General features: G+C 40.3%; 1 protein-coding gene across 1 annotated transcript in view; it reads right to left on the bottom strand.

Annotated features, from left to right (window-relative positions):
- CYYR1 (cysteine and tyrosine rich 1) overlaps positions 1–8606 on the bottom strand; it is a 103482-nt gene extending 94876 nt beyond the window's left edge. The window contains exons 1-2 of the mRNA XM_043593809.1: positions 8173–8606; positions 2790–2892 (exon numbers count right to left, since the gene is read on the bottom strand). Of these exons, the coding sequence (XP_043449744.1) occupies positions 2790–2892; positions 8173–8245 (176 nt within the window). The 5' untranslated portion in view covers positions 8246–8606. The remainder of the gene's footprint in view (positions 1–2789; positions 2893–8172) is intronic.
- Between the last annotated feature and the right edge of the window lie 3692 nt (positions 8607–12298).

The following is a 12298-nucleotide window of genomic DNA, read 5'->3' as shown; positions in this document are numbered from 1 at the left end:
ATGACCCAGATTATACTTTGCACTCTTTTTAGTTCATTTTAAGCTGAGCCAAGATATCTTCTATTTTGAAAACATACAAAAATAGAAAGCAAATTATAACCAATTTATAAAATTAGCCATTTAGGATACATTACATCCCATTGTGTTTACAGCTTTCTTCCTTATTACTTTTCTAATAAGGACAAAGATTTAACTTTCCGTTAGGATGATTAAAATGATTTTAGCAAGAATGTGGCTGGATACTTGGAAGAGAGGAAGGTAGTTTATGTGTTCCAAAATAGCAATATTTGAAAACATGTGCATGAAAGAACTTTTGTAAGCATTCTTGGAATGATTTTGTTTCTATCTCCTTTCCCCCCACAACTTAAAAAAAAAAAAGTTTTGGGTGGAGTTAAGAACTCTTTTCAAATCTTAAACAATTACTGGAAATCCTGAAAATGTATTCTCCTTTATTCAGTGGGGGAAAACACTTTAAAGCTTCTCTTTTTTTTTTTTTCTCCTGAGAATTGTTTACCAAAGGATTTACTTAATGGCTTCTATTTTGAACGCAGAATTCAGTTATAACCGCCTGAAATATAACACCATCTGTGTTTATTCTCCCCCCAACTCAAAACACAATTCTTCTCTTCAAATATAACCAGTCCATGGCCCTAATAACCCAGACAAATAGATCAATTCCACTAACTCTTTACTTTAGCCAAGGGTAAAATTAAAGAGTTACAACGCCTACCATAAAAATGCAAATCTGAATGCCAATATAAAACATACAAAGCACATCTGTAAATTTAAAATTTTAAAGTTCTGATTTTAGTAATTTTTTCTTCTCTCTGTATTCCCCAGGGTGCAGTTAGCTGTGAGGTGACAAATACGGACACAACACACACAGTAATGGATATTAGTGGATGGGACCAGGAGCCAGGGGACCAGAGAATCACGGAATCACTCTGAAGCTTGTTTCCTCAAATCCATACCACCTTTTGAGCCCACCTGCACCTCTCCCTGAAACACCAACAGCTGGCATGTGGAATCCACTGGAAAATGAAATTGGAATTTAGTAATTACATATTTTAAATTATTTTAAATTGCAAAATGTTTTTTAATGTTTATTTATTTTCCAGAGACAGAGAGAAAGACGGAGCGTGAACGGGGGAGGGCAGAGAGACAGAGGGAGACACAAAATCCGAAGCAGGCTCCAGGCTCTGACCTGTCAGCATAAAGCCCGACACGGGGCTCGAACTCACAAACGGAACTCATGACCTGAGTTGGACGCACAACCGACAGAGCCACCCAGGCGCCCCTATTTTAAAGTACTTCAAGAGTGAGAAGTGACATACAAATGTGAAACATCCTTATATATTTATATTGAGCGTATTCTGAGCTGATTAATCCCGTAAATACCATTCTGACTGATCTCTAATGTAAGAGGGAGACTTAAACCCTTTTTCAGCAAGACATCCGGGAGAAAATGTCAAACATTTTATTTAGAGTTTATTTTGCACTTCAAGAATGCTTAAATTCCGTTCATCAATCTTTATTACAGCCTGACAAGTCTTAGAGCCATGTCAGACTTCAAGAGTATCCTGAAGTATGATTATTTTTGGCCTTATTCAGACAGTTATGATCTCCACTATCAGCCCCAACTTTGATTTTAGAAAGTGTATGTGGTGCCAGCTCTTCTGTCCTCAGGGAATGGAGAATGAGTTATCGTGATATTCACTTAAAAAATAAAAACTAAGGAGCTAGTCTAAAAGACTAGATCCTGGCTGTTATTTGAAAGCCACGTGTGATTTTTGACTCTGAAAAGTTTTACGTTCCTAATTTTCTAATTTCTTGACTTTAAGATCCATGTAGAAGAACAAAGAATTGCAAACCCTTCAGACATACAACCCTGAAGGCCGTTCCAGCTTCTCCATGTCCCTTTGCCCAGGGGCATCTCCAAAATAAATTCTCAATTTGTTATGGAGGAATGTTAAACACAGTCTATGCGTGTTTGTTTCACTCGTGTTTGTACTTGGTTACCACCGTACAGGGTTGATGCTTAGACTTTCTTGGGCTCTAAGCTTATTTCCCGAAGTTGTTCAACATACATTATGTAGAAAATTGACGTTTCGTATCTTAACTGTTTTTATTCATAATGTCTCTCATCTACTGAATGAGATAGACAAATACATGGCAAAATACACTAGCCATAATTAAATGACAAATTCTAACTTACAAATCCTTCAACAAAGCAGACAAAACCATATAATTGACAATGTTAAAAAATGATCAGTAATATGCATGTGGTCGACTAAAAACATTGTTATTATAGAACACAAATTAAGCGTGAAAGAATACTTCTTAACCCTCTTCTAATAAAAGAAGCTTATGTTGCATATCACTTTGCATATTTTGTTAGATAATATAACACTGTAGATAGTGATGAGTGTTTAATATCTCCAGGGAAGGCTTTATGTCAATAACCACTCTTTGGGCACCTGTGTGGCTCAGTCAATTGAGCGTCCCACCCTTGATTTCAGATCAGGTCACATCTAGTGTTTCATGTGATCAAGCGTTTTATGTGGTCTCAGCTCAGGTCACATGTAGCATTTCATGTGACGGTGTGGAGCCTGCTTGGGGCTCCCCCCCACCGCCCCGCTTCTCTCCCCATCTCAAAATAAATAAATAAACTTAAAAAAAACAACCCCCTTTAAAATTTCTTGCCCCTACCTCTATACCTTGGTACTTTGTGAACACGTAACTGAGGAATGGAAAGAGCATCAGTATTGCCGAACTTGACCAGTACTCACGAGAGGATATTCCCAATATAGGCGTAGTAGGAACAACAGTAGGGCGTGGCCCCATCGCAGCAGTAAGATCTGCAGTCTTTGCCACACTGAGCAAGGCAATCCTCTGCAAAAGAAACACCACACACGTCCTTTAGAGTTCTGAAATCACAGCTTCATGAAAAATATTCTATTTTATATCTCCATCGGTCAGCGACCACACTTCGGTGCATTTAGATATTCATTCTGCATACTCAGAATTCTAAAACATGAATAAGCATCTAAACTAGTCTTCCTTCCCTATTGGACGTAAATCCAGAAGAGGCAAAGACCATTGTGTTTTGAATTTCCTTCATCCAACACCATAACTGGTAGTTGGAAGTGCTGAACGGGACAACGGAAGGAGAAATGAATGATCCAACAGATCAGCCATTCAATTTTGCAACAGAATTCTTATAACAATTTCGAAATGATAAAGTCTTTTGACTTGAGGGTCACATTAAGGTCATTTGATGGCATGTGTTATTGACGTGTATATTGTCAACTGGAGATACTTTTTAGATAATGTATATTTTTATGACAATGCATTATATGTTACTCTTTCTGTACATTTTGTTTTACCCTCGTAATGAGTTTGCACACATATGGTAACACAACTGAGTCTGCATATCCTGTCAATTCATCTGGATTGGAAGATAACGGGTTAGTTGTAGGAAGGCGTTTCCGTAGATAACTATCTTGTGAATAATTAAGAATTTATTTAATGTTAGATTTAAGAATCAACAAGTTATGAGACAGCACTATGGGAAGGGAAAAAGGTGCTTTCTGAGTAGAAAGGACATGTTGGAGCTGATAAAGCCAAATTACTGTCTTTTTTCTTCCATATGTTTTCGGCAAGGAAAATTAGACCCCACATTTGAATAAAAATTGCCCTAGCTTTTAAAAGTTCTTCGTGCCACCTAAATGATTTATGTTTAACAAGTTCAGATGATTATTTAATTACAATCACTGGTATAAATTATCATGGATATGTGAGTTTGAGGTACATGATTAGAAACGCACTAAATATAGTCTGGTAATTTAAGTTACGTGTTCAAGAATCACAAAGGAAGTCCTTTCCAACTCAATCCCTAGAGGTAATATCAACTATTATCTAAATTATGTAACACTTTTGCTTGTCTGTCAAACCATAACCGAAAAGTACAAGATGTTACATTATGTCTGTGTGTCCAGGTGATTGATTTATCCAGAAAGAAAAATTTAGATTTAAAAAAATATTAATGTATATTTATTTTTGACAGAGAGAGAGAGAGAGGACAAGGTGGGAGGGGCAAAGAGAGAGGGAGACACAGAATCTGAAGCAGGCTCGAGGCTCTGAGCTGTCAGCACAAAGCCAGACACGGGGCTCGAACCCACAAGATGTGAGATCATGACCTGAGCCGAAGCTGGACGCTGAACCGACTGAGTCACCCAGGTGCCCCTAGATTTTGTTTTTAAATCACCTCCTTGACAGGATGATTCTTGACAAATGAATGTCATCACAAAGTAGCAAAGTTCATTGATCTTTTTCAATAATGCATGGCCTTTGCAGAACACATGAAAACATTCACCTTTTTTCCCCCTCCATTTTACTTCTACCCCATAAATTAATAAACCTTAATGTTTTCTTCTGAGATGAGGTAAGAAGAAATGAGAGGAAGAAATAATTACTTTGTAAGATTCAGTAACTCTACTGAAAACCACTGCTAAATTTTGAAGACAGAAGCACAATCTAATGACCTACTGACAAGGTATGCTCTTTGCAGAGTGCATCATACTTTTTAAGGCTATTTATCTTCTCATTTTTCCCTATGAACTTCTATAGCTCTCATTTTTAGTGCTGTTTAGTTAATTCGAACATTTAGATTAGTTAGTTGTCTCAAGAGGCTTAACCGGGCTGTTTTGCTGCATGTTCTCTAAAGCCATTTGGAGAGTGGAAGAGCCGATGTCCCCATTTTTTCTGTGTGAGCAGGACAACCCATATGTAAGTAGCTTCATGGGGTGCCTTCGGAATGATGCCCTTGATAGTGATGTCTTATTAAACTCTCCATGAATATCAAAGGTTCAATTACTATTATTGTATTCCAGTTACTACTATTATAAGGACGTGGTGTTATCAAAATATTTTGAACCAATGTTACAGGAAACCAAGCCCGACATCTTGTAGCCAAGGAGCTGGATGATACCTGCAGCAAACATCAGGATCGTGTCACAAGTTGTTCCTTATTTTGATGGCATTTTCTAGCACTCCTGTCTACTACTTCCCAGAATTAAACAACTGACAAGGGCAGATATAAGAGTATGGCAAACAGATTCACAATCGCAACATTCTCAAACTGAGGTTTTGACCACACGTCAAATCTTCTATGTCAGTTGCTCTCTCCAGTTTAGTGGAGAGCAATTCTGTGAAAATCGGATTTGGAAGGCACCGGAGCATTTTCTCACTTGTAAGGAATGGAACATTCCAATTGTTTCAGAAGATAATTGATATTACCTCTAATATTCGAGTGAATATTCTTGAAAAGTAGCCAGTTCAAACTTTCTTCAGTGACTTGAATCAAAGGCATGATGTGGAAGAAGGTTCTCCAACCCTCACCCCCACCTCAAGGAATTCGTGGCACAGGAAAAGCGACATCTGGTTGCAAAGCACATGCTCAGAAATGGCTCTTGTAAGCTACAGCTGAGGATAAGGGAGGAAGGAAAGGGAGGGGACGGCAGTCCCTGGCTGAGGCTGGGAAGGTAAAACCTTGGCCAAATCCTGTCTTTGTTGCCTGCGGTGGGAGTTGGATAACAGCATAAATGTCATCGGGTCTCTTTCCGAAGGTGGTTCCACAGCAAAACGTGATGCTTTAGGCACAGAAACTTCGCCCGTACCTCCTTATCAAAGGGAGCATGAATTTAGTGCATCTGCTTTGGGGGAAAATAATTCAGGTTATAGGCGGTGCATCTACATAGGTTTTTGTCCCATTAAAGCGGGAAATTTATTTAGCAGGGTGTCTCAACTGTTAGATCGGCATTGTTTCCTCATCATCCCCCAGTCCTCACTTCCAGCCACATGTCTTAGTTCCAACCAAAATGAATTCTGTATCATTACAAATATATATCTCATGGTTTTTGCCTTTGTTCACATTATATCCTCCTCCATTTCCTTATGTCCAAGGCTTCCCTATCTAGTCCCTAAATTCCTCCTTACGTTCAATTTCTCTGAGCGATTACTTATTGGGTTCTTCTTATGGGCCAGGTATTTTGCCAGTCTCTGAACATCAGGCTGAACAAAACAGACATCATCTTCCTGGAGCTTACTCTCCTAAGCCAGCTATGAGGTTCCCTCCTGTGAACAGTTCTGGCACATGACTGTAATTCGCCTATGACACAGCCTTTTATACATTATAATAGGCCTCCTTTATCTCCCAGATGAAACTCAGAGCAAGGCCTCTGTCCTATATAACACTCAAAATGCCTCACTCAGTGACTATTGGGTAAATAAATAAGGCAAGCATAAAGGGATTTCTGAAGCAAAGACTTCGGGAGTTAACACCAAAGAACACACTGGCTAAATATTTCTTATCAAAGATAGTAAGTTAATTTAGTATTATTGGCTTGTAGTTATTCTGTAGCTTTTGAGGGGGGTATGCCTAAGAAGAGAAGAAATGAATGCAGAGAAACTTTCTAAACTAACCAAACTTGTTGCCAGAAGGCTTTGCAGATTTCCTGAACCCTGGGGATTGTTCACCAAGCGCAGGGTGGGGTGGGGGTGGAGGTGGGGTGGGGGTGGGGTGGGGGAACAGGACGAAAGGAAGGAAAAGCCTGTGCATTAGAAGCTTTCAGTTTACCACAGGGAATAAAATAGACAAAAATGTAAGTTGTTGTTCAACGGTGTGCTTGAGTAAAGATGAGGGAGGTTTTGTTCTATTTTCTTATTTTTATTTTTGTTTTTGGATAAACAGAGGAGGTGAAAAGAATCGTTGCTTCAAATGAACGAATGGGAAGATTTTACTATAAAGCCAATAACGCAATTGTTTCTTTTAGCTTCGCAAATTCTGGAATACACTTTAAGGTACAGAAATACGCAAACGGATGAGAATGCAGTTTCTCCTCATTAAGTAGGAAGTTCTTTTCCTACTTTGATGAATTTTTTGCATTTGAAAGTCAGCATTTTCCTTGCCATAAAATATCTTTTAAATAACTTAAAGACAGCCACTAATTCACATTTTAGTGTATAAATTGAAAATTTCTGTAGAAGTTTGGGGAGTCATTTCTGGCAAGGTTGAATGAGAAGTTCAATTCTCTTGACGTTCACGTTCAATAATGTTGAAGAACCTCTTCATGTCAGTCGCAATCTTTGTTAAGTATCAAGAAATAAATCACAGTGCTACATAAATTTACTATTGCAAGGTCACAGGTAAGCCTGTGATTTTTTTTTTTTTGTCCTAGGAAGCAAGAGACATGAAAACATTTTACAAAGAACTTTGCTTTCAGCTTCTTTTGTGAATAGGAAGCAAATGCAAAACCACATGTGTAATTAACTTTATACATGAATAACCAGTGAAAAGCCATTTTGAGTTCCATATCAATCAAGAAACAAGAAAACCGCTTTGCTCCATCAATTATTAGCAATTCTCAGGAAGAATAATTAGGAGGAGGGAAATGAAATTCCTTTCACCTATAAACAGTGCTTCACGAAATCGATGAAAACAGGATTAGACTCTGGGTGAATTTACGCCTCCCGAAAACCTCCTATTTGAACTCAAAGCATCCAATTATCCAGACTATCACACTTGAGAATCATCTTCTAAAGTGAAAAAAAACAAAACAAAAAACCCGATGGTCTAAGGCTTTATAATTCGAAATACTCAGAATGTGGGGGTAGCAAGGAGAGGAGATAGACTACCTTGAAATGGAAAAGTCACCACATTAGTTCATGTTAAAACTTCAGCAAACACCTCTCTGAATCTCGGGTACTTTAAAAAAAATGCTTTTCTCCCACCCCTCAGTCTCTGCCCTCAACCCCCAGATTCCTGAGTCGTGGACAGGATCAATGGAACGCTATCCAGAGAGTGAAATCCTCTAAATGTGCGTTTGGGATTTTTAAATTGGACTGGGAGTTTTAAATTGCTTGCAGAGAGAGAAGGGAGGAGGAAAGGGGAAAGGGAAAGTTAAAGAAAAGGAGCAAAACAAAACAAAACCTCGGGGGAGGTCGAGCCGAGGGTAGCAGCACGCCGGCTTCCCTGGCTGCCCGGCGGGGACCACCCCGTCTCGGCTCTCCCACCAAGGTCCCCGTGCCTCCCGCCCAACCCGCGTGGCCAGAGGGCGACCCGAGCTCAGTCCCAAGTCTCGTTCCCCTCTCCCGCCGCCCCAGGCCACTGACCTGCGTAGACAAAGAGCAGGACCAGCTTCGGAAGCAAGATTCCTGGACCCCCGGGCAGCCTCAGCGCGTCCATCCAAGCCGGTGGCCGGAGGTTGCGCGCCAGAACAGACGGACAGACGCACAGACTGGAGAGAGGGCTGATGGGGGGGGGGGGGGGGGGAGAAGGGAGAGCCCGGGCCGCGGAGGAGCCGGAGCGCGGTCAGAGGGAGAGGGCAGCGCTCCCGAGAGGGGGGTCGCGCGGGGACCGGGCCATTGCCCTGAGCGTCTTCGAGGGGAGCCCGGCCGGGGCGCGCGGGGCTGCGCTGGGGCCGAGGTCTCTTTGTCTCTGCCCGCGGCGCTCAGGCGGCAGGCGAGGCAGCCGCTCCTGCGTCCTGGGCCACCCGGGCTCACATTTCATCTCCGCGGGTGGCACCGACGTGGGGCTGGGGGCGGGGGTGGCCCCGACTCCTCCCCACCCTCGGGTTCTTCCTTCTGTGGCTTGAGTCCTGGAGCAAGAGGGAACTTCTTCCAGCCCGGTGCTCTGGCAGTTGCTCTTTGAATTCCAGCCCTGCGCTCCAATTTTTCCTTTGGAGGCAATAGGTGAAGAAGAATCTAACTTTTCACCTTTCAACAAAGGTAGGGCAGTTGCAGGGTTGAAGGTTCTGGACAAAGGAAGCCACTAAAGAAAGCCCAGAAGAATTGGAGAGTCAGAGGCCGTGTGTAGCTCCTCTGCTGAGAGCTGATAAAATGTTTATTTGTTAAACACCTAAAGCATCGTCAGTAAAGTGGAAAACACAACAAGAATGTACACTGTCATCGCTATTGGTTGATGCTGTTCTGGAGTTACTGGCCTATGCAATTAGGCAAGAGAAAGAAAAAAGTTATAAAAATTGGAAGCAAAAATTACCACTGGCAAATGATATGCTTGTGTATGTGGAAAATCAGACAGAATCAACTATACAGCTCTTAAATAGAGTTACAGACACTCAATCATTTTCTTTCATGCAAATTAGAATCGATTAGAAAGTTCTGTTTTAGTCATGAAAGAAAAAAAAAGCTTGAGTAAGTGAATAAAGATAATTCTCTCTATTTATTAAAGAAATTCAAAAGAGTATGAATGGGATAAGCCTCAACAGAAAATAACCATATTATAACATCACAATGATTGAAACAGTTTTCATTAACACTAGAATAGATAGGCTTAATGGATCAGACTGGAGAATCCAAAAATGGAGATACATATGCATAGAAATTAAATTTATAGTTTTTTTATTTATTTTTTTTTTTAATTTTTTTTTTCAACCCTTATTTATTTTTGGGACAGAGAGAGACAGAGCATGAACGGGGGAGGGGCAGAGAGAGAGAGAGAGACACAGAATCGGAAACAGGCTCCAGGCTCTGAGCCATCAGCCCAGAGCCTGACGCGGGGCTGGAACTCACGGACCGCGAGATCCTGACCTGGCTGAAGTCGGACGCTTAACCGACTGGGCCACCCAGGGGCCCCTAAAAAAGATACTTTTAAAGCAGAAGAGGAAATGATGGGTTACCCAGTGAATAGTGCTGGGGCCTTAAGTAAGCATCTGTGGATTCTTATCTCCTTTCATCAAAACAGTAGCATACGAATCAAGTATTTAAAAAAAATTTTTTTTTCAACGTTTATTTATTTTTGGGACAGAGAGAGACAGAGCATGAACGGGGGAGGGGCAGAGAGAGAGGGAGACACAGAATCGGAAACAGGCTCCAGGCTCTGAGCCATCAGCCCAGAGCCTGACGCGGGGCTCGAACTCACGCACCGAGATCGTGACCTGGCTGAAGTTGGACGCTTAACCGACTGCGCCACCCAGGCGCCCCCGAATCAAGTATTTAAACTTGAAGATGCAATTATAAAAGTATTGGATAAAAAAAATGGAAAGATGACATGTAAATAATTATGGAAAGCTTTTCTAAGCATTATAGGATTGCAGAAGTCATGAAAGAAACAAATTGACCAATTTGACTCCATAAGAAATAAAACTGTCTGTATATGACAAGCCACACATTTAACTATGAAAAATATTTACGATGCATAGGATAGGTAAAGTCCTGATCTCCTTAATATGTAAGGAACTTCAAAATCAATAAGGAAGGGGCACCTGGGTGGCTCAGTCAGTTAAATGTCCGACTTCGGCTCAGGTCATGATCTTGCAGTTTGTGAGTTCAAGCCCCGCGTCAGGGTCTGTGCTGACAGCTCAGAGCCCAGAGCCTGCTTCGGATTCTGTGTCTCCCCCTCTCTCTGCCCCTCCCGTGCTCATGCTCTGTCTCTCTGTCTCTCAATAATGAATAAACATTAAAAAATTTAAAAAAATCAATAAGGAAAAGAAAACCAATAGAAAACTGAGCAGGAATATCAATAGATTGATCTACCTATCTATCTATCTAGGTCTTCTAGTCTTCTAAACATCCTAACTTCCCAAAAAGAAATGAAAGTGAAAACCAAAATGACAGTGAGACATCATTCTTTCATATATCAGATCAACCAAATAAATAAATAAATAAAATAAAAAATAAAAACCAACAACCCAACTTTTAAGAACAATGTGGCAATATGTATCAAAATTCAAATACACATTCAGTTTAATGCAGTTTGTCCTCCTCTAGGAGGTTAGTCCTATCAATATGCTGCTGCTTTGGTGTAAGAAGATGGGAGGAAAAACCACCTTCAAAAAAAATATAACCGGAGAACCCTAGCAGGCTGTATGCTTCAGTGAAGGCCTAGCCATCCACCTGTCCAATAAGAAGCCCGGTCAATTGCTCCTCTCTCTCAGTTCTAACAGCTGATCTATCACACAGTTTTTCTGATGGTGCACCCAAACAACATTCAAATATATTTGCATTTTGCCTTCTATCTCTGCTCTAAGCTAGGCTCTTAGAGTCTCCATTACAACCAGTCTCCCTGGCTCCAAGGATATTCTCCAGACTAAAACTAGAATATTTCTTCTTAAATTATAGATTTCATCACATTCACTCACTGGTTTAAAACCCAGTGCATTCGTTTTGCTCTTGGGTTAAAATCCAGACATTTAATCCATGGTTTTTGAGAAACTTTATCGGTGGGTTCTGTTGTTCTTAACCTGATCTCAACATTCTGCTGGGGAACACAATTGCTAAGTAGCTCTGAGAATTTGTAAATAACTGGAGGAAGTCTCAGGTATATAGGATTTTACGTCCTAAAAGAAGAAGATACGCATGTAAGTGAGTATTTGCAAAGCTGGAGAAGGATATTGAAGGTTTTTGGAATGGAAAGATGCTTTCCTCTGCAGATAAAACTGGATGCAGAACCCTAGGACTGGGGTGGTGGGGACAGGCATCTGGAGATGAAGGGCAGGACTGCTCCCACCCAGCTCTGGGACTGGCAGCTTGTTGCCAATGAGGCCAGTGGCAAGTGGAATATGTTGATCCCAGCTTGCTTTTGAGAACAGAGAACCTTCTCTTCACACATGTCAATGGAAGAGGCCAAGCAGGCTTGCCTCCTGGTTTGCCATTGCAAAAGATAGTCCACCTTAAAGTACTCAGGGGCTTTAGGTGCAAAATATGTATGTATATATGTATGTACATGCCTACACAAATCTATATGAAATGAAAATGCTTAAAACACAGCATTAGAGGGAAGAAAAGAGTTTCTGGAAATTAAAATAAAACTTGACTTGGAATTTTAAAAATATCACAGAAAAATTACAAAATTGTCACAGATTAAGAAAAAAAAACAACTTAGGCTGTTAGAGGGGATAGGCTCAAGGAGAGGGCATATTTTCTAACAGAAAAATATGCAAAGAAATACAAACCATGAATAAAAATATAAAAAATGCTACTGCATAGAGAAGAGACCGAATATGAAAATAATATGCAAGCTAGATGCAGTTTTAAAAGAAAAAAAATGAAGAAACAAATATTAAAAAGATTATTGTTTAAAATTCCAAGCTATAATAAAATTTGAATTTTCAAATTTAAAATGGCGACTGAGTTCCAGGAAACCTTTTTTAAAAAGAAGAATGCATATATACATATCCTAGAGACTATTTGACCTAGCATTAACTTAAAATAATATAAATTTTTCTATATAATAAAATAAGTTTGCTTAGAAAAAGAATCCGACATCAGACTTCTCATT

Source organism: Prionailurus bengalensis, chromosome C2 (assembly GCF_016509475.1).
Source record: "Prionailurus bengalensis isolate Pbe53 chromosome C2, Fcat_Pben_1.1_paternal_pri, whole genome shotgun sequence".
Taxonomy (NCBI): domain Eukaryota; kingdom Metazoa; phylum Chordata; class Mammalia; order Carnivora; family Felidae; genus Prionailurus; species Prionailurus bengalensis.
Note: the sequence above shows the minus strand (reverse complement) of the source record. Positions and strands in the feature narration are given on the sequence as shown.